General features: G+C 51.7%; 1 protein-coding gene across 2 annotated transcripts in view; it reads left to right on the forward strand.

Annotated features, from left to right (window-relative positions):
- The window catches only part of ASS1 (argininosuccinate synthase 1), a 52,290-nt gene extending 36,154 nt beyond the window's left edge, over positions 1–16,136 (forward strand). For both annotated transcript variants that reach the window (XM_040225391.1, XM_040225392.1), the window contains exons 12-15: positions 4,834–4,965; positions 10,052–10,208; positions 14,627–14,692; positions 15,865–16,136. In XM_040225391.1, the coding sequence (XP_040081325.1) occupies positions 4,834–4,965; positions 10,052–10,208; positions 14,627–14,692; positions 15,865–15,910 (401 nt within the window). In that variant the 3' untranslated portion in view covers positions 15,911–16,136. The remainder of the gene's footprint in view (positions 1–4,833; positions 4,966–10,051; positions 10,209–14,626; positions 14,693–15,864) is intronic.
- The last annotated feature ends 5,841 nt before the right edge of the window (positions 16,137–21,977 follow it).

Consider the following 21,977-nt stretch of genomic DNA (forward strand, 5'->3'; position numbering starts at 1 on the left):
TGTAAACACGGGGAGATGAAAATAGACACTTGAATCCGCTGTGCGTGTCACTCGGAAGATGTCTGTTGTCTCTTCCCCAGCGACACCGAGACTCAGCTGTCATTTCCTCCTTTTTGCACAGTGGTTTGTATGCCGACTGTCAAAAGCCCCAAATCCATAGTCTTTAAGCATCAGGATTCTGTCACTGGGTTGTTTTTTTTTTTTAAGTCATTTTTTCCCCAGAAAAAATACACAGAAAGCATCTGTACCCCCTACCCCTGTGGAGAGGAGAAGGAAAGCTTTAAGATGCACCCACCCACCCACCCACACACACACACACCCACACACACACACACACACACACACACACACGCGACAGCAGCAACCTGAAAACAAGCTTTTTGATCAGTCACAATTAACTTTAACACCTTCTAAAGCAAGGAACGGGAATATTAATTGTGCTGGTGTGTTTCACGGCTGTGGCTTCTCTTCTCGCCTACGACTCCTCCCACAGCACCCTCGGAGGGCTGACGGTCGTGTGGCTGGTCCTGAGGGCTCAGCGATGGGTGACTGTCCACTAGACACTCTCCGTGCTTTTCCTGGGGACAGATCTGATGGGGCAGTTTGGGGGTGGTGGTGGGGGACAGGGGCTTCCCAGGTGACTCAGTGGTAAAGAACTTGCCGGCCAGTGCAGGAGATGCGGGTTCAATCCCTGGGCTGGGAAGACGCCCCTCCCCCGAGAAGGAAACGGCACCCCACTCCAGTACTCTTGCCTGGAGAATCCCAGGGACAGAGGAGTCTGGCAGGCTACAGTCCACGGTGTCGCAAGAGTCGGACACAACTGAGTGACTAAATAACAACGGGGTTGGGGGCTAGGACAAGTCATAGCTCTTCCTCGATGGAAAGCATGGATGTCCTCTCACCCTGCCAGCGGCTGGTCCTGTTTCGCCTCTGGACTGTGGGGAGGTGATACTAGGGAGTTGGCTACAGTATTCCAGAAACGAAACCACATGCGCACGGGGACATTGTGTTGGGTGCTCACCTTCAGGTGCGTCTTGGTGGGACTTAGGCAAAAAAGCAGTCGACACTTGCCGCCTTCTCCTCTTCCAGGCAGGTTGCCTGGGCCACAGAGGGGGCTGAGGCAGCCCGAGGTCACACGGCAGAAGTGACTTGCGCTGAACAACTGTAAAGGCGTAAGTTGAGAGGGACTTCTGGGCTGCACTCCTGACTTACGAATACAGCTTGGACTCAGCTGGCCAGGTGTGGACAGGAGAGCAAGGAGGCAGCTAGGTTCCCCAGGGGCTAAAGATGAAGACAGTTCCTGCCCTTGGCCCGCCTTTGTGACTGTATGTGTAAGAATGGGCTTTGAAAGTTTCTGGGTTTTTCCAAAATGTGGCAAAAGTAATAATTAGGAAGAATTAGAAGGCCCATTTCCAGTCCAGTAAATACTGAGTTCCTAGTATGTAGTTGTCAGTCCTCAGTCGTGTCTGACTCTTTGGGACCCCACGGACTATAGCCCTCCAGGCTCCTCTGTCCATGGTATTTCCCAGGCAAGGATGCTGGAGTGGGTGGCCATTTTCTCCTCCAGGGGATCAGCCCTACCCAGGGATCGAACCTATGTCTCTTACATCTCCTGCATTGTCAGGCAGATTCTTTACCCCTGAGCCACCTGGGAAGCCCAGTATACAGTAAATACATATTGAGTTGCTAGAATGAGAAGACAAATAAGGCTTTGCCATTGTCTTGCTCTTGGTGACTCTGGGTGACAAAGTTTCTAGAATAATTGAAAGCTTGCCCCTTTTACCTTGTGGTTATTTCTGTCATTTTCTTTGAAGGTAGATGTTTCCAAAAGCTCTGCCCACCTCTAACATTGTAAACAGACTGCTGTAAACATCAGGCCTTTCTCAGTGGCCTGGGGTCATTGGAAGCCACTTGTTTGTGGCACCCTAGTGTCCCCAAATCAACGGACATAAGTTTGAGCAAACTCCAGGCAATGGTGAAGGACAGTGAAGCCTGGCATGCTGCAGTCCATGGGGCCGCCAAGAGTCAGACAGGACTGAGCGCCTGAGCGACTGTCCCCAGAAGGCACCCGCCCCAATGCCTGCGCTGAGTTCTCGTCCGCTTTTCACAGGCGTCCTGAGTCCAGTGTCCCCAGTCTCACGCTGTCGTTTTCTCAGCCACCCACCAGTCTCCCACCTCGTCAGCCCCTCTAAGCTCCTTCGGGGTTGTGTCTCTGAGGCAGTCTGTGGACATGGATGACAGAGCCGGTGTGAACTGTGTTTATGAGAGTCATGATGAGGGGTCAGGGGGGCCCAAGGCACTCCCCAGAGAGTCGAGGGCTTGGGCCTGCTGTGTGAACTGGGGGATGCTGGTGTTTCCCACCAGGGAAACAGTTGTGTTTACCCCCACAGCTGATTCAGGGCAGCAGAAGTGGCCCAAGAGCTCCAGGCACACGAGTGAAACAGGATCGGCATGTCCTAGCAATGCCTTGCCTCTCTGCGCATGTCCCCAAACCCCAGGATGTGGTGGGTTTGCAGATAAGAGACTCACTTCCCCATAGAGAGGCTCTTTTCCACTCTGGAGCACCTCAGAGCCTTGGGAACACTCTTCCTTGGCCAAAGCAGCTCAGACTTGGGTGTCCCCTTCATGCTTAGTGAGCACTGGATCACTTTGCAAAAGGCCCTAAGAGGCAACCAAGAGCAGAGATGGAAAACTCAGAGGCAGGTCTGTCTCCCCATTTGCAAAATGGGTGCGTTGGGCCAAATCAGGATTTTTAAGGACTGCTTGGGGAGTCCAGGGTTTGCAGGGGGACCTCTGCTCCCCACAGCTGGACCTCGTCTTTGATTGTATATGTTGAGCTTCCGCCTAAGGCTGTTTGAATGCTGGGTTTGCAGCTGAATTAGGAAAATACAGGCCATCCTTAAGGACCCTGACATTTCTGTGGATTCCCAGACTTAGATTAAAGACTAGAGAAGTTCTCAGAGGAGAAAATTTCTGGCTACTTACATCAACACAACCTTGTTCATGTCCCCTATGGACTTCAGAGTTTAAACAATCACCTCCTTTCTGGTTTTTTTTTTTTTTTAAGCATTTTTAAATTGTGGTAAAATATACAAAACATTGGAAAAAATCCTGATGCTGCAAAAGACTGAAGGCAAAAGAAGGGCGCAGCAAAGGATGAGATGGTTAGATAGCATCACCGACTCAATGAACATGAATTTGAGCGAACTCTAGGAGATGGTGAAGGACAGGGAAGTCCGGCATGCTGCAGTCCATGGGTTTGCAAAGAGTTGGATATGACTTAGCAACTGAACAACAACAAATACAAAACATAAATCTTACCATTTAAACTGTTTGAATATACCGTTCAGTGGCATTAAGGACACCACTCATATTGTTGTGTAAGCACCAGCTTGCATCTCCAGAACTCTTTTCGTCTTCTCAAAGCGAGGCCCCATTAAACACCAACTCCTCTCTCCCCCTCCCCAGCCCCTGGCACCCAGCATTCTACTTTGTTTCTATGAGCTGGACTCTTAGGAACCTCACGTGAGCAGGATGACACAGTATCTGTCTCTTGGTGATTTGTCTCCGGTTGATTTCACTGCGCATCCTGTCCTCGCGTGCATCAGGACTTCCTTTTAAGGCTGAATATTTCACTATGGAAATATCTCTTTCTGTTTTCCATCCTTCTATTGTTGGGCATTCTGATTGCTTCCACCTTTTGGCTCTTACGCATAATGCTGCCATGAACTCAGGCGTATGAATCCCTTCTGTGGAAAGACAACCACGTAAATTTTGAGAGAAACCAAAAATCTGTCCCTTTAACGCCATAACACTGTTTGGTGGGAAGAAAGGGACTATGGGGGTGGTGTCCATCAGGGAGGGTTATGACTGCTTCATCAGCACAGCACACACAAGGCAGGTTTATCCAAGGTGCTCACCCGAACTTGACCCATGGGCTACACTGCCAGACTGCCGGTGCCAATTCTGCCTCTTGCTGCCTCAGTGTCCCCAAACCTAGGATGGCGCCCACTCATCGGATCTCCCTCCCAGGGCCACACTCAGCCCAGGGCCAGGCGCCCCCTTGTCACTTGGAGGCGGTGTGGTCCAAGCAGGTTGTTTAGCAAATGCAGGATTCGGGCCAGAGCTGATGGGGAGAGCACTGATTAAGACTCTTCCCGTGACCTTCCGGGTCTGATCTCATCACCTGCTGGTCCACAGGGCAGCAGACAGCACCACTCAGGGACCGCTCCCAGCTCCACTCCAGCGACGTCCCTCCCCCCGGGAGGCTCAGTTTCCCCATAAGTACAGTGAGGTCAGCCCCGAGTCGACCAAGGTGGTGAGGATTTCTCAGCAGAGATGAGGCTGCAGGGGAGCCGCCAGCCGAAACTGGCATGTGTGTGCACACGTGTCCACGCGTGTGCTTGTGTGAGAACAGCCGTCCCCTCCCCTGGCTCCCTAGGGGAAGGCAGGAAGGGACGTTCAGGGCCCTGGGCTCCAGCAGAATCGGTTTAATTACAGGTTTTCAGCTGCGGGCCGGTGGGCATGAGTTGGGGAGGAGGGGGGAGCAGCTCTGAAACCCTGTCATTTTCCAGCATCTGAGGGCCTCTGCAAAGGGGGGCATCTAGACATTTTCTCCGCAAGCCGCAGAGTGGACTGTCGTGGCCCCAGCGTGAACATAATGGCAGATGCATTTTGCAGCAAGCTGGGAGTGAATGGGTCCGACCGGCTTGTCTCCTGTCAGACGAGTCATTATTATTATTTTTTTTTTTTTTTGTCATTGGCTGACAGTTTGGGTTTCATGCGTTTCTCTCTTTTTTTTTTTCTCTTCCCCCTGCCTGGAAAAATGGCTAGGTATCTACGAGACCCCAGCGGGGACGATCCTTTACCACGCTCATTTAGACATCGAGGCCTTCACCATGGACCGGGAAGTGCGCAAAATCAAGCAAGGCCTGGGCTTGAAATTCGCCGAGCTGGTCTACACGGGTGCGTAGACCCTGTAGCTGGCTCCCTCCCCTCCCTGACCCAGGGGCACCCTCCTCCTCCAGTCCCAGCTCACCCACTGCCACCTTTGTGAGAGCCTGGAAGATGCAGGTTGAAGGGGCTGGAGAGTGGGCAGGAGACAAGGAGCGAGGAGGGGAGTGTGGGACCTGCCTTGTTCACGAGGTCTTGAGGGAAGCGCGCCAGTTCCCCGGGGCGTCTTGCTGCTCTGCTGCCTGCAACCCACGGGACTGCAGAGCGGGCCAGGGCAGCATCCTGCCAAGTTTCATCCAGCATGTGCCGGGTACCTGGCACCATGTGGGGACTGAGCCGTCCCGGAGGGCCCCCTCCCGCAAGTTCCTAAGTAAGAGAACTGCGGCCAGAAACCAAGGCTCCGGGCAAATGGAACTTATAGAGCATTACCCAACTGAAAGTGGCCGAGTTGGGCTGGACCTCAGGTCAGCCTGTCTCCAGGCAGAACCCCTCAAGCCACTCCATGAACTGCCTAATATTGACCAAGAATAGGGCCTGAGCACTACATGGGCCAGATCCCCACTGGGAAGCCACCAGGGCTACATGTACCCATTTCACAGGTGAGGAGACTGAGTTTCCATGCCTCACCTGCCATCTGACCAGGCCTCCTGACTCTAGATCCATCCCAGACATTGTAAAAGGAGAGAGCAGATCCAACCTGTTGCCTATTTTTGTTCAGCCCATAAGCTAAGACCAGTTTTTACATTTTTCAATGGTTGGGAAAATTTTTTTTTAAGTAATACCTATTTCATGTAATATGAAAATCATAGGAAATTCAAATTTCAGCATTCATAAATAGTTTTTTGGAGAAGGAAATGGCCCACCCATTCCAGTATTCTTGCCTTGAAGATCCCATGGACAGAGGAGCCTGGCAGGCTACGATCTATGGGATCACAAAAGAGTCAGACATGACTTCGCAACTAAACACCAACAAATAAGTTTTTTTGGCACCTCCTTGCTCATTTGTGTCCATGTTGAGCACTTTGGAACTGCTCTGGCATAGCTGAGTAGTAGCTAGAGAAGCTACCTGGCCCATAGAGCCTAAAATATTTACTACCTGGCCCTTTCTAGAAAGGGCTGACCCTATTCTATAACATTCACATCTCCCTAATTTGAGATATCACGTCATAACAGACCCTCTCAGCTGTTGGGAGGATGGCCTGCCATTCTCTGGGAGCCCGGATGTCAGAAGGACCCCAGGAAAGTTAATATTCATAGTAACTGCCTGGTATAAGTCTCATCTCTTCCGCTGGTCCCCCACTTGGAGGTTTCACTTCCTCTGAAACCTTGGAATAGCTATAACTCATCTCGGGGTTTCAGGGTGACATGGTGGTTATTGGCTGGCATTATTTTTCCCTCCCATTGTTCCCAGCAGCTTTGAAACCCCAGGGCCCCCCTCTTCCCAGGTACAGACAGGTGTTTAAATACCATTGTCTCCTGTGGACTCTCGTGCTCAGTGGGGTTTCTGTGCTGAAAGGTGGATTTTGTTACAAAGTGGGAGAGTCATTAAGCTATGGCAGGCTGTGACGGGGGACAGCACCTGGCCGAGGCTGCTCCTGGGGCGTCCATGGGGGCTGAGCGGAGACCAGGCTGCCAGGCTCCCCATGCAAGATCGGCTGCCGCCTCTTGCTGCCCGGCCCTGAACCGGGTATTACCTAATCTTAGCTGCACAGAGGTGAGATGAAAATGCTTGTCCAAGGTTTCAGAGCTGCTGAGCCGTGGCTTGGAGCCCAGGACAAGCCGGCTTCAGAGGCCAAGTTCTCGGCCACTTCGGTAGATGCCAGGGGATGGGAAGGTGGGCTGAGCCCATTTGTGAGGGATGACCAGGGGGCACTGGTGTGTACAGGCCCACCCTGGGTGTCTGGGGCACAGGTTGGCCCCCTAGCTGAGGGGTTGGTGTCTCTGCACCAGGCTACCTGTGTTGAGTCCTTGCTGTCACCCACTGAGCCCCCTAAATCCCTAAAGGTTACAGTGATTAGGTTCAAAGGAAAGGAAACCTCAGAGTGGAGGCTCCTCCCAGGTAGTTGTTATTAAGTTCAGCCAGGTGCCTCTGACATCCAGGCCCCCGTAGATGTCAAGGTCGGCCTCCGGCAGCAGCCTGTTCCCTCAACAGCTCCGAGGGGCTGTGTGATAGGATTTCTCACATTAGGGATGCATAAATGTTAGAGAGTGGGGTTTAGCTTCAGCATGCTCCTTAAGCCCCCTGTGCCTCGGTTTCTTCCTCTGAAGAGTGGAGATGAGGCTGCTTGTCCTACACTGAGGACTCAATACATAGGTGAGTGGTAAAGAACCCGCCTGCCAATGCCAGAGATACAAGAGACACAGGTTTGATCCCTGGGTTGGGAAGATCCCCTGGAGAAGGAAATGGCAACCCACTCCAGTATTCTTGCCTGGAGAATCCCATGGACAGAGAATCCTGGTGGGCTACAGTCCATAGGGTTGCAAAGAGTCAGACACGACTGAAGCAACTTAGCACAAATGCATTGCATAGATATTTGCAAAGCCTCTAGGAGAGTGCCTGACCTGGTCTCTGAATGTGAACGCAGGAGAACAGGGCTTTGCCTCTGGCTGGGTAGATCTTGAGTCTGTCTTCCCCCTCAGCCTCAGTTTCCTCTCCTGCAGGATAAAGGGCCCTGGGCCAGATCCCTTCTTGCTCTGTCTAGCTCCCCCTGCAGATCTATCACTCTGCTTGTGATGCTTGGCTTCCTTGCAGCCACTGTGGCCTCAGGGCCCGGGGAGACTGAGGCCCAAGAAAGCCCTTCTGTCTCGGGGCCACTCCCAGCTGCCCCAGCTTCTGGGACTGCTGTCTTTCCCTACTCTCACGCCATTCTCAAATTTCCTAATGTGGCTGTATGAAGTCTTCACAGGCACCCTCCCTCCAGGACCAGACATGGGCCTCACCCTGCAGGGTCATCCTGGCAGGACCCCAGCCTCGGGGCCCCTCTCATTTAGGGGGTGTAGCTCACCTCTCCCCTCACCTCGGTTTCTTCAACAGTAAAATGGGTATAATACACAGAGGATTGTCATCCTAATTAATACAGAGTTTGGCTCAGCCCTGCCCACCATGCACCCCCAGCCTGGGACACTCAGGGTCTCCCCAGGGCAGTGCTTAGGGCTCACCCAGGTTGGGTCTGCTGGGAAGAGAAACCTGAGCGCAAGGCCCCCGTGGAGGCAGCTGGGAAACCTGAGATAAAAGCCCAGGCGCTCCTACTGGGTTCTCTGCCCCCTTCTCTGGCTACATCACTGCCTCTCTTCCAGCCTGTGAACCTAATGGGCTAATTACCCTGACTCAGAAAGATGGCTGAGCCACTGGGGCATGGGGTGAGGAGGGGTGTGTGGCCCTCAGTGTCCCCTCCCATGGGAGTCTGGGCTAGAGGCAGGAGCACTCCGGATCTCTCTGTGTGCGTTTGGAAAGGTTCTCTCCTTCTCGGGGTGTCTGTCGCCCTGGATACAGTGAGGACTGGCAGGCCACATTCAGATCTCAAAAGCAGAAGCGCCCGCTGAATCCACACAGCCCCTAGAGAGTGGTGGGTAGCACCTCACTGTGCAAACGAGGAGACCAAGGCACAGAGGCCGTGCGGCCTGTCAAGGTGGAGCCGGAGGTGAGCATAGGAGAGTGAGGACCCAACCCCTTCTCTCGCTGCCTGGCCCTCCCCAATGTCTCTGAGGACCCATCACAGGGAGGCCCTGCTCCCATTCCCACGGAGAGCCTCAGCAGGTGCCCCGGGAGGCCTGAGTCTCCGACAATAGCCACAGACCTGGGGCTGACCTGACCTTTTATCAGGGCAGGAGATCACACACCATCTGGCCCCACAGCTGCCCAGGTGGGCTCACCTTTCCAGCTCTGTTTCAGAGAAATCCTACCCTTCACCCTGTCCCTCTCCCAACCCCGATCACAGCCCCCCTGCCCTTGCAGAGACTGAGAGGAGCCTCTGTCCAGACCCTGGGAAGACGGGACTGAACACACAGCCCTCCCCGGCCTGAGGGATTCGGGGCGGGAGGGGTGGGGTGCAGTGCATTTCTCAGGCCCCTCAGTGTGTTTTAGATGCAGACGGCAAAGCTGCAACAGTCATACAAGGCAGAGTTGTTAGAACTCGGGCCCACTGAGGTCAGGTCCAGCCCCCACCGCTACAGCCTGTGTGACTGGGGAAAAGCCTCAAATTCCCTGAGCTTAACTTCCTTGCACAGAAAAGAGAGAGGCTAAGAGAAATGTCTGTCCCAAGACTCTGGGAGGATTCAAAGAGCTAGTCCAGGAACTTCCTTAGTGGTCCAGTGGTTGAGACTCCAAGCTTCCAGTGCAGGGGCCATGGGTTAGATCCCTGGTTAAAGACAGGGCACTTTTTTCAAAGGGCTCTGCCCATCGTGAGGGATGGGGCTCTGCCTGGCTGTTGGCCCAGCGTTCACAGCAGTCCTGAGTCCGTGGCCTCCACACAATAAGCCTGCTGGCCCTGGGAGTTGGGGAAGGAAGGGTCATTCCCACTTGGCAGATGGGGGAACAGGCAAAGAGAGGTGAAGGCCCGACACACGTAGTCTTGCTGACCCCAAACCCACCACCCAGCTGGGCACCCCCATCACTCAGTGCCGTATATCTGAGTCCTACTTGAGGTCTTCTGCCTCATTTATCAGTCTGCTGCTCTGATAAGACTGAGCCCCCATGGGCAAAAGGTGGGGGTCCCTTCACCGCTGTCTCCCCAGCACCTGACCTCCGGAGCTCCCTGCATATCTGTGGCGTGAAGCAGTAGGTTAAAACTCCTCCTCCTGACCCTTGAGAGGTGACTGCATTCTAGCAGGGGTTGGGAGAGAACCCTACAAAGTCACAGGACTGGGCAGCTGGGCTTGCTCCTCCGTGTGGTCGTTTACAAGTGCACACTGAGCCGGGACTCCGCATTAAACAGCATAGACATGGGACTGCCTCCCTCCCAGGCTCACGTCTGCCGTGACGGGGCGAGGTGTGGGGCGGGGGGAGGTGCCCCGTGTGGACCCCAGTTCCCGCCACATCCTGGCCTGAGGCAGAGAACACAGCGGGCCTCACTAGCACCCTGTGTCTCCCTCCGCACAGGCTTCTGGCACAGCCCCGAGTGTGAATTTGTCCGCCACTGCATTGCCAAGTCCCAGGAGCGCGTGGAAGGGAAAGTGCAGGTGTCCGTCTACAAGGGCCAGGTGTACATCCTCGGCCGGGAGTCCCCACTGTCCCTCTACAATGAGGAGCTCGTGAGGTAGGTGCCCCCACCCCTGCCCCCAGCTGGGCACAGACCCTCAGGTCCAGCATCTCCTCTCACTGTCTTTCTCAGCAAGGATGCTGCCAAGCACGTGCGAGGCGTGGAGGAGACAGTCCCAAAGAGCATCCACACCACCTCTGTCCTCATGGGACTTACAGGCTAGATGGGGAGCAAGCCCCCGTCAGAGGATCACCCGAGGGTAGGATAGGGAAGGTGGTGCTGGACCACCCAGAGATATAGGATACTTGGGCTGGGTGTAATAACGGGGGTGGGGAGACGCATCCCTGCGGGAGTCATCTCTGAGCTGGTCTCTGAAAGAAAGGACTGTACCAGGGGGAGAGGCAGGGCGGGAGCATTTCCAGAGAGACAGAGAGTCCAAGTCGTGGAAGAACCCAGAACATCCCTGGCACAATGAGAACTCCAGGGTGGGAGGGCCCTGGAGCCAGATTGTAAAGGACAGACACGTCAGACCTGCGGCTTTGGTCCTCTCTGGCTGCTCTGGATTGAAGTGAGGTGGGAGCTGGCAAGGGTGGACACCAGGCCTCCCAGTGGGACATGCTGGAGGCTTGGACCAGTCTGCTGGATCTGGGAATAGAGTTAAGCAGATGGATTTGGCAGATATTTAGGAGGTGGAATTAAAAGGGCTTGGATGGGGAGAGAGATGGAAAAGTTCAGAACCACCCCGGGCTTTCCAGCATGAGCCACTGGGTAGACTTTGATGGCAACGACTGAGTTGAGAGAATGGGAGAAAATCACGCATTTGGATTTGGATATCTTGAGGGTTAGTTTTCTTTGAGATTTGGGCCAGGAGAACTATAGTTGGCGGTTGGACACACAGGGCTAGAGTTAATGAGAAACATAGGCTGAAGACTTTGGGTGGTAAGGCCAAGAGGAGACTGCCAAGGGGAGCGACAGAGTTGGGTGAGAGGGAGCCAGGAGGGAACCTTGAAGAGCTGCCTTCCCGATGGGTCAGGGTGAGGGAGCTGAATGGCTGCGGGAGAGTTTGGGGAGCCCTGGCAGGCTGGGTCTTTGGTGAAAGCGTGAAAGGGTTAGTCGCTGAGTCTCTTTTGTGACCCCATGAACTGTAGCCCAATAGGCTCCTCTGTCCATGGAATTCTCCAGGCCACAATACTGGAGTGGGTTGCCATTCTCTTCTCCAGGGGATCTTCCTGACCCAGGGATCGAACCTGGGTCCCCCACATTGCAGGCAGATTCTTTAGCAGGTGCCTATTAGCTGTACCTGTGTTTGCATCTTGAATGAGAGACTGGCCTTGACCACGGAGCCAAGTGGCCCCTTTGGAGGTCACCTGGTCAGACAAGAGGTGGGGACAGGCAACCCCACCTGACGCAAGTCCCAGGCCCTGAGTGGCCCCTCCCGGAAGGCAGTCAGGAATTAAAGTACGAGTTTTGTTTGGCAGTCAATATTATTTTCCTCTCTCTGTTCTCTTTGCCATGTTGCACTTCTCTCCCCCCCTTCAATCTTTCTAAACACTTTATAAGCCATAAATATAACCGAATCAGTTTAGATCAGTCGGGGTAAATGTCAAATTATCTTCTCTCTTTCTCTCTCTGGCTCTTTCTTCCCTCCCCCTCCAAATCTACAGCCTCTAATAATCTGTCCAACCCTTCATTAAGCCTTACAGTCTCACTCGGGGAGATTAAATGAATAAAGTAAAAAGGGAAAGGGGAAAAAAAGAGAGAAAAGCAGGAGCATTTATTCTCACTGTGTCTCCGACCATTTCCCTTTTCTTTCTGATTTCTACATCGCTGACTTGAAAGCCCTTGAGTGACAGCGTCACAGGGACCGGCGAGGAAGCCCCTAGAGGTAGCAGAACTGGAAATGCCGCGGCACAGTAGGTAGAAAGTAACGTAATTACAGAGCAGGTCAGAGCCACTCGAATGAACAAAAATAAAAGCACAGAGGTTTTCTGTAGACCGTCAGGGGAGGTAAAAAAAAAAAAAATTCATTGTAAACTCTTTTTTCCACAGTGCACCCGCCCCCCACCACACCACCCAAACTACAGTTTTTTAAGAGAGGTTTTTCAGTTCCCGAGAAACACCTCTGGGGCTCTTAGGCAGTCTGGTGGGACAAGTTTGTCCCAGAGGTGGGCTTCTCTTTGGCAGGGGCTGCCGGAGTGGTCTGAAGGGCCAGTCTGGGGGAAGAGGGTGGGAGAGTTTGTTTTGACTCATGAGAGATGGCCGGCCGGCCAGGGAGGAGGGGAACAGGATCCAGCCCTGCTTTCTCCCTGGGCTGAATACAGGGACCCTTCCAAAGGGGACAAGGTGACTTGGAGAGCAGGAGTGAGGCCAGGGGTCCGAAGTCCGTTTGCTGGTTGGCGGGGGCTGGGGCCGGGTGGCTCAGGCAGGGCTCGTGTTAAGCTTTGTGCTGGTTGGTGGGGGCTGGGGCCGGGTGGCTCAGGGAGGCTCGTGTTAAGCTTTATCACCGCAGCAACATCTGTAAAAGCCATTCGAGGAGGCCGATGCTTTAGTTTGGTCCAGGCTCTCCCCTGCCCGGGGAAGGGCCCCAAGCCACAGCCCCCTAGAAGCCTGGTATCTTTTCCGCTTACCAGGAGCCTGCTAATCGGCTCCTGATGACTTCAGCCACCTGAGCCCTGGAGGAGCTGACAGAGGTGAAAAGGAGGGAGCGTGGGAGTTCCATGTGCCAGCTTCAAGGTCCCGTGAAGGTCAGGGTAAGGGCGTGGTGGGGGGAGGCCCAGAGCCCGCGTCCTGACAAGCCACAGGGCAGCCAGGCGCAGAGACTCCCGTTTATAATGATTTTTTTTTTAAAACCTCCCCCGACAGTCTACAAGCCCACAGTACAAGCCCACAGTCCACAAAGAGCCAGTCAAAGGCACAGCCTCGGGGTCTGGGAAAAAGAACAGCAGAGCCCCTTAGCTCCCCCAACCCCACAAACCGCTCCCCCCTTACCTCTCTGGAGAAGCGTTCTGAGGCAGGCCACCTCCGTGTCAGTGAGAACCTTGAGACCGCTTTATCCTGAGGCTAGAGTTCTGCAGACATGAAGACAAGGGGCTAATTCAGGGCAGGATGCAACAGGGGCCCCGTGAGAAACGGGAGGGACTCCTTCCCCCGCAGGGATTCGGAGGGTGGCCTGATGGAGTCAGATCTGAGGCCACAACACTCTGAACTTGTCCTCAAAGAGTGGATCACAGTCAATAAATTATCGAAGGCAGGTGGGCGATTGATTGCTTATGTCTGCACCCGCCGCCCCTACACGTGGGAGCTGCTCCCGCCTGGTCCTTGTTTCCTCAGCATCTGGCCCGGTGCCTGGCGGGTGGTAGGTGCTTAATAAATACCTGAGTAAATGAACAGGTGAATGAATGATGGTAGTGGCACTGAGTGCTTACCAAATGCCAGCTACATCATTTTATGTGGAGCCAGTGACAATGCTGGAGGGGGCTTCCCTGCTGGCTCAGCAGGAAAGAATCTGCCTGCAATGCTGGAGATGTGGGGTTCAATCCCTGGGTCGGGAAGATACCCTGGAGGAGAAATGGCAACCCACTCCAGTATTCTCGCCTGGGAAATCCCATGGATCGAGGAGCCTGGCGGGCTACAATGGGGTCGAGAAAGAGTCGGACACGACTGAGCGACTAGGCAACAACGACGACAAATGGTAACGATGAAGGTCCCATTTCACAAATGAAAGACTGGAGCTCAAAGAGCAAAAATATTTGCCCTAATTTCTGTGCTGGGGGTGGAGCCAGGGTACACAACCAGGTGACCGGATCTGAATGAATGACTGTGGTTGGGAAGGGTTCCGAAGGGCAGCCAAGCGAGGACAATCAAAAGAAGGCTGTTGAATCTGTAAGATGGAAACTGTATATGTGGAGGAAAAAGAATCTGTTCTGTTGAGGGCAATGGGAGTTGACGCTGCCTTTTTCACGACCAGCTGGCATGGGGTGGGTGCCCAGGTTTGAAGATGGATTAGACTCTGTCTCACTCGCTGGGCAGACAAGGTCAAAAAGGCTTCGTGGACAAATCCTGAAGGCTGGGGCCTCCCTGCAGCTTGCAGGACACCGTCACGCATGTCTGAGGCTGTTTGGTGTGTAACCTCAGCCTCTCAGGCCTTCAGACCACTGGACATCATCGGCTCCTCCCGGACACCCTGAGGGCAGAGGTGGCTCCGATGCATGTCCTGAGGGTACAGGGGCAGTGCTCTGGTTGGTGGCAGGAGTTCACCCGGCTGGCACTGGCAGGGCCGGGACCCAGCCTGCCCATCTGCATGGCAGGGTTGTGGCTCCCTGCTCTCCAGCCCCGGCACAGGGGAGGGCTCTCCGAGCCGGAAGGAAAACAGTGAAGAGCCAGAGTGCAGGGAGGGTTGGATGCACACGGGAAATACCTGGGTGTCTGTGAGGCTGGGGTCCCCCGGATGCTAACGAGCTCTCACTCTCGTGCAGCATGAACGTGCAGGGAGACTACGAGCCGGTTGATGCCACTGGTTTCATCAACATCAACTCCCTCAGGTGAGAAGTCCTGGCCCCCGATGGGCCCTCAGACCCTCCAGGTGTGGGGAGCCAGCTCTGAAGGGACCTCGGTGTTCTGACCACTGCTGTGCCCTAGACAAGCCCCACCTTCCTGTCCCTCAACCACAGCATCCGCAGTGCCTGCTCTGGACCCAGCCTCTGCAGGACCGCAAGGCACACTTGTTGATAGCCAAGGGCCACAGAGCCCCAGGCACTTGAGTTCCGGGTTTCTGAGTTGCCTCTGACACTCACTCCCATCCTTTCCAACCACAGGGACTCCACCAGGAGCCCTTTCCCGAGCAGCTTAGCAAGGGACATGGCCAAGAGGTAGAAAGGAGCCACAGAAGGTCACCAGCTCCTGCCTTGTCATCCCCATGCAGGTCTAACTGGAGACACAGATCTCCATGGCCCAGGGTGCATGATACACACCAACTGAGGCCACTCAGACCTGGGTTCAAGTCCTGGTTCTGCAGTTTGGGCTCACACCCCTTCCGAACCTCTGGAAATCACTAGTAGGGGTGTTAACCATGCCTGCCTCATAGGTGTGATGGAAGTTCGAGTCCAGGCCATGGAAATCAAGCACTCCGCCCAGACCCTGGTGCTCAGGAAGGGCACGGTGCCTGGCAACCGGTCTATCAGGCTCTGGGTTCTTAATCACTAGCTTCCTTCTCCTGGGGGCACGGGGTCAAAAAGAAGGCATGAGTCTCTTTCCTTTCCCTGATAACGTGCCCTCAGCACAGACCCACTTTCTCCTAGAGCCAGCCTCCCGCCCTGGAGCCAAGACTGGGAGAGACATCGAATCCAGGCGGGCCGTCACCTCCACCTCCCCGCCTCCTTCACCCTGTGTTTTGTGACTCTAACCCTTTTAAATGGCTCCAAACACACTGGGTTTTCATAATGGCCTCTTCACTTCTCCCATCGCCAGTTAAACGCTTTGTCTGCAACAATGACAAGCAATGTTTTCCCCCTAAGATAAATTAATTACATTATCCTGATTGGAGGGCAGGAGGGGCCAGGGCAGGAGAGGAGAGAGGGAGAATAAAAAGACAACTTCACAAACGTCTTAACAAACAGCTGCCCCCCGCCACCCCAGCTCTGCCTGAATTAATTGAACTGAGTGCATGTTGTTATTGTTAATTTACATTTTTCTTTGTTTTGAATCTGGTTTACAGGCTGAAGGAATATCATCGCCTCCAGAACAAGGTCACCGCCAAATAGACCAGCTGACAATGCAGAGCTGGGCCGCCTCACTTTACCCATCTCCCAAGTGTAGCTGCTAATTGTTGTGATAATTTGTGATTGTGACTTGTTCTCTGGGTCTGGCAGCGTAGTGGGGGTGCCAGGCCGCAGCTTTGTTCCAATAGTCCCCTGTAGCCTGCAGAAGTGGTCCACAGACAGAGAGATGGGGCGGAGAGAGGGGGCGGGGGCTGCAGTGAGGAGAATTTTTTAAAAAAATTATATATTAGTCTTTTGTTTCTTTATTTCTGCAGAGAGAGGGGTAAGAGTGTGTGTGTGTGTGTGTGTGTGTGGCAGATCATGCTTTTCTTAGACCAACCTTTGTGTTTTTTGACTAAAGTGCTGCCGAAGGCCACGTTTTGCCAGAGAACCCATTTACCTGGAAGAACTGACCCCTCTCTTTAGCAAAAACCATGGAATCCAGAAGAGACCACCCTGGTCAGACTCTAGCCCAGCAGCCTGGCAATTTGTTAGCAACTGTGGCCCTGTGGCACATGCCAGGGAAACCCAGGAGAGCTTAAGTGACAAAGTTGGGGGCAGTCCAGCCCACAGCCAACAACAGACTCCGGGGAACGGTGGCCACGACTGACCACAGCAGGTTCCCCCCATCATGGCTGGGTGGCCTTGAATAGTCTACGTCATGGAGGAGGAAGAACTTGATTAAGAAGAAAATCTTGAGCAGAAAGGACAGCTGCAGACAGTTTGGGAGTGGGGTTGGGGGCGAATGGTCCATCTAGCCTACAAGGTTCCCTCCATCCTTCGTCCCCAAACCAGGAACCCAAAGCCGCCATGTTTGTACTGGACTCCACCCCCACCCCCCCACTCCCGATCAGATTTGATTGGACCATGGCTGGACACCTGACTAGAGTTGAGCCAATCAGAATCCCAGTCCCAGGGATCGCGCCTGGGGAAATGGCCAGTGGGATTCCCTGTGCCTGGACCAGTAGAGAGGGAAAAGGAAGCAAGAGGGAGGTGAGCGGAAGTGTGAATCTCTGGTTTAGCACCCCAGATACCACGATACTCTGGCAGGTATTGCGGGAGCTAGTGGCATTTCTTAACTTGGATTCTCTGGGATACTGTGTTTTTCTCACAACTGATTACCATTTAGAACTTAGTTACTGGTGAGATACTGGGAAGATTTGAGTGCCGGTTGTTCTGAACCCTGTCCTGGTTCTGACCTATTTGAGTGCCGGTTGTTCTGAACCCTGTCCTGGTTCTGACCTCTACCCCCTCTAAATCCCAGAGGGTTTCTTTCAAAAGAAATTTTGTCTTGAAAACTTTTTGCTCTTTCTATGAAAGTTACAAATGAATTCCTCAATGAATCTTAGCTTTGTGCCAGACACTTGGCTACACACTTAATTCGCCTTATCTCATTGAAAATTCAAAATGACACTGTAAGTGTGTTGGTTGCTCAGTCGTGTCCGACTCTGGGCTACCCCATCAACTGTAGCCTGCCAGGCTCCTCCATCCATGGGATTTTCCAGGCAAGAATTCTGGAGTGGATTGCCATTTCCTTCTCCAGGGGATTTTCCTGGCCCAGGGATTGAACCTGGGTCTCCCACATTGCAGGCAGACGCTTTACCAGCTGAATCACTAGGAAAGCCCAAATGACACGGAGGCAGATGCTTTTAAGTGCGTTTGGCAGAGGAGGCAACTGAGAAGCAGAGAAGTAGATCTGGCAACGTTCAGTCGGTTAGCAAGTATCAAAGCCAGGAAACAAACCCTGGCCTGGCTGATCACAAAATCTTGTGTGTTTATATCCTTAATCATCACTGGGCTGCATCTTACTTTAAAAAACTTTATAGAAATAACTATCCCCAATCATCTCACCACTGAATTATAAACACTGCTTATACTTCGTGCATTTCTTCACAGTCATATTTTTCTATGATTATAAATAATTTGTAGAGTTATTTAGGTTAAAAGTATTTTAAAAGCAAGTGTTTTACCCTAATTTTAACTTTATATCATAGTTTTCTACATCAAAAACTCAAATTATTTCAACCACTGCATAACATTTCATTATATCATTAATCCGTAACTTATTTAACCCTTTCTCATTTATACTGTTGTTCAGTCACGAAGTCGTGTCCAACTCTTTTGCACCCTGGTGGACTGTAGCCCACCAGGCTCCTCAATCCATGGGGTTTCCCAGGCAAGAATACGGAGTGGGGTGCCATTTCCTTCTCTAGGGGATTGTCCTGGCGTAAGGATCGAACTCAAGGCTGCTGCATTGGCAGGCGGATTCTTTATTGCTGAGCCACTAGGGAAGCCCACTTTCTCCCTTGTAGATTTAGTTTTTTCCATTCTAAATTTTTATCCTGCCTTTTGTTGGATTTAGTTGAGTATTTTTAGTAGTCGGCTTATTATTAGCTAAACCTTTTGCCTTTTTTAAGTGAGTTCTCTAGGGTTTACATCCATACATGACCACTGGAAAAACCATACCCTTGACTAGACGGACCTTAGTCGGCAAAGTAATGTCTCTGCTTTTGAATATGCTGTATAGATTGGTCATAACTTTCCTTCCAAGGAGTAAGCATCTTTTAATTTCATGGCTGCAGTCACCATCTGCAGTGATTTTGGAGCCCAGAAAAATAAAGTCAGCCACTGTTTCCCCATCTATTTGCCATGAGGTGGTTTTTGGTGGGATGCTTTTAAGGTATAAATTCAGTCTCTGTTATTTATGTTGGGTTTACTCATGTCATGGGCTTCCCAGGTGACACTAGCGGTAAAGAAGCCACCTGCCAATGTAGGAGACATAAGAGATGCTGGTTCAATCTCTGGGTTGGGAAGATCCCCTGGAGGAGGGCCTGGCAACCCATCCCAGTATTTCTGGCCTGGAGAATCCCATGGACAGGAGCTTGGCAGGCTGCAGTCCATAGGGTTGCAAAGAGTCAGACATGACTGAAGTGACTTGGCACACGCACGCGCTGCTGTCAGCCATTTTTCTCTTCAGCCAGCTTTGGGTAATCTGTATCTTTTGAGGAATTTGCCCATTCCATTTAGATTGTTGATTTTATTGGTATTAGACCTTTTCATAGTATTTTCTTATTATCCTTAACTGTCTATAGGATTGATAGTAATGTTCCTCTTTACTTACCTTAGTGACTTGTGTCTGTCCATATTCTTTTTATTTTTATTTTTTCAGGGGTTGCTGAGACATGCAGAGAATTTTTACTTATCACATATGTTAACATTTATTTTTACTTGTAGAACAGAGTCACAGATAAGAGCAGATCATTAGTAAGTATTAGTAGGGCTCGAGGGTCTAGCATAGCACCTAGTACCCACCTAGCAGCCTTTTTGTTCTTAATGTTTATTTTTTAATGGCTGTGTTGGGTCTTCTGTGTGGGCCTCTGTCTAGTTGTGGGGCGCAGGCTCTAGAACATGTGGGCTTAGATGCCCCATGGCATGTGGAATCTTAGTTCCCTGACTAGGGATCAAACCCATGTCCCCCTGCATTAGAAAGGGGATTCTTAACCACTGAACCACCAGGGAAGTCCCCTCCCTTATTCTTGATCAAAGTAACCAAAAGCTTTTTGCTGTTGTTGTTCCTCTATACATTTTCCCGCTTTTCCAGCTTTCTCTTTTCTGCTGATTTTCAGCAATTTGATAATGATAGGCCTTGTTATGATTTTCTTATGCTTATTCAACTTGGCATTCATTGAGTTGACCCTGTGGATTTTTATCAAATTTGGAATGTTTGCAGATTTTTTCCGCAAATTGGTTTGTCTACCCTACCTCCTCCTTTCTGGCTCTCTAATTATACATATCGTAGGCCATCTGAATCACTCCCTAATCTCTGAGACCCAGGGCATTCTTCTTTGTTTAGTCTGTTTCCTCTCTGAACTTCATTTTGTGCAGTATCTGGTGCTGTGTTTTCAAGTTCATTGATCTTTCTTCTATACTGTCAAATCTGCTGTTATCTCATCAAGTGTATTTTTTCACTTCAGGTGTTTTTTTTCATCAGTACAGCAGTCATTTTTATATCCAGTTTCTCTCCGCATCAAGCTTATGTTTTCCTTTACACCCTCGAACATACGGAACAAATTCATAATGGCCGTGTTAATGTCCTTTCTGTTAATACTGTCTTTCCTGCCACTGCCTGGTCTGCTCCTATTGACTGATTTTTCTCTTAACTATGGGATTTTTCTACCTCTTTTTTTTTTTTTTTTCCTACCTCTTTATATAGCTCATAATTTAAAAATATTGACACGGGGCATCGTAGCCTTGCCTAGTCAGATTCTCTTGTATTCCCTTGAAGAGTATTGGACTTCTTTAGAGAAGGCAGTTTAGTTACTTATAGATTAGTTTGCCTGGCGGAGGGCACGGCAGCCCACTCTGGTATTCTAGCCTGGAGAATCCCATAGGGTCACAAAGAGTTGGATGTGACTGAAGCGACTTAGCCCGCATGTGTGCAGATTAGTTTGAGCCTTCAAAGAGTTGTTTTTAGGTTCTTTCAGCGCAGCTCTAGTTTTTGTTCTAGAGATAATTTAGCTCTGCTTCTAAGGTGTAGTCCTTCTAGGGTTCTTACTTGATGACTTGTATTCAGTGAGGTCTCTCCACTCTAGCTGGAGGAAACAGTTTTCAGTCCTTTATGAGATTCCCGGTAATTTTTCTTTCCCTTGAGAATTGTTCTTATGTATGCTCATGAGATTTCACGCTGTACTTGGGGAGATTTGTTGTTGTCAATAAGTCGTGTCCAACTCTTTACAACCCCATGGACTGTAGCACACTAGTCTCCTCTGTCCTCTGCTATCTCTCAGAGTTTGCTTAGATTCACGCCCATTGAGTCAGTGATGTGCTCTAACCATCTCATTCTCTGCTGCCCCCTTCTCCTTTTGCCTTCAATCTTTCTCAGCATCCAGAGATTTGCACTTGCCCAAGTCTCAGCTGAACCCTATGCAGGTGGCCGAGTTCTTTCTCTCAGTAGCTCCCTCTTCTCTGGGAGATGAAGAATAGCCCCATAATTTCTAATTGTCTTGGCCTCCCTCAAACCCCACCTGCCTTCCTAGCAAGCTCACTAGACTCTTTGCCTCTTCTCTCCATTCTGCAGTTTGGGGATTATCTCCAGGCACAAAGCTCGGCAAGAGTAGGTCTCACCTTGTTTGTTCTTTTTTTCACAGTATTGAACTCCCCATTGTCAAATGTCTAAAAATAGTCCTTCCTTGTGTTTTGTTCAATTTCTATTATCCAGAGCCTGTGGACTCAGTGTGCTGAGTGTGTGGTCTTAGTGGCCCCAAGACATGCAGGATCTTAGTTTCCTGACTAGGGATGGAACCCACATGCCCTGCACTGGAAGGTGGGTTCGGCCACTGGCCCATCAGGGAAGTCCCTGTAGGATGGGAGCTTAACGGGCCCTTTTCCCCGGGGTACTGATGGACTCAGGGGGCCATCAGGGCTGGAGCCTGGTCAGTCACTGCCCCACGCAGAGGCACTGCGGCATCATGGAGTCTGGTCAAGGCAAACAGAAGCTGCCCTTCGTGCATGCTCTGGGTGATTAGATCAGAAGACCCTTTTTCTCCTTCATGCTGTGGGGGCATTGCAACCATCATGGTGAGAGAAGGGTGGGGAGCGGAATGAGGCTGCACAGATCTGAGTTCAGATCTTGCCTCTGCCACTTCCTAACTGGGGACCTGGGGTGACTTCTTTAGTATTTCTTACTGGCATCAGTGTCCTTGGCTATAAGAGCAGGGTAACAGTAGTGCCCACCCGGGCTTCCCTGGTGGCTCAGCGGGGAAGAATCCGTCTGCCGATGCAGGGGACACGGGTTTGATCCCTGATCCCGGAAAAGCCCACGTGACTTGGAGTAATTAAGCCTGTGCTCTAGAGCCCGTAGGCCACAGTTACTGAGCCTACATGCTGCGACTCCTGAGGCCCGCACACCAAGAGCCCGTGCTCTGCAACAAGAGAAGCCAGCATAAGGAAGAGAAGCCCTGCTTACCACAACTATGGAAAGCCCATCAGCAACGAGGGCCCAGCACGGCCAAAAATAGATAGATACAATTATTTTTTTTAATTAAAAAAAAATTTTTTAATGGTGCTCACC

Source organism: Oryx dammah, unplaced genomic scaffold (assembly GCF_014754425.2).
Source record: "Oryx dammah isolate SB20612 unplaced genomic scaffold, SCBI_Odam_1.1 HiC_scaffold_25, whole genome shotgun sequence".
NCBI classification, from domain to species: Eukaryota; Metazoa; Chordata; class Mammalia; order Artiodactyla; family Bovidae; genus Oryx; species Oryx dammah.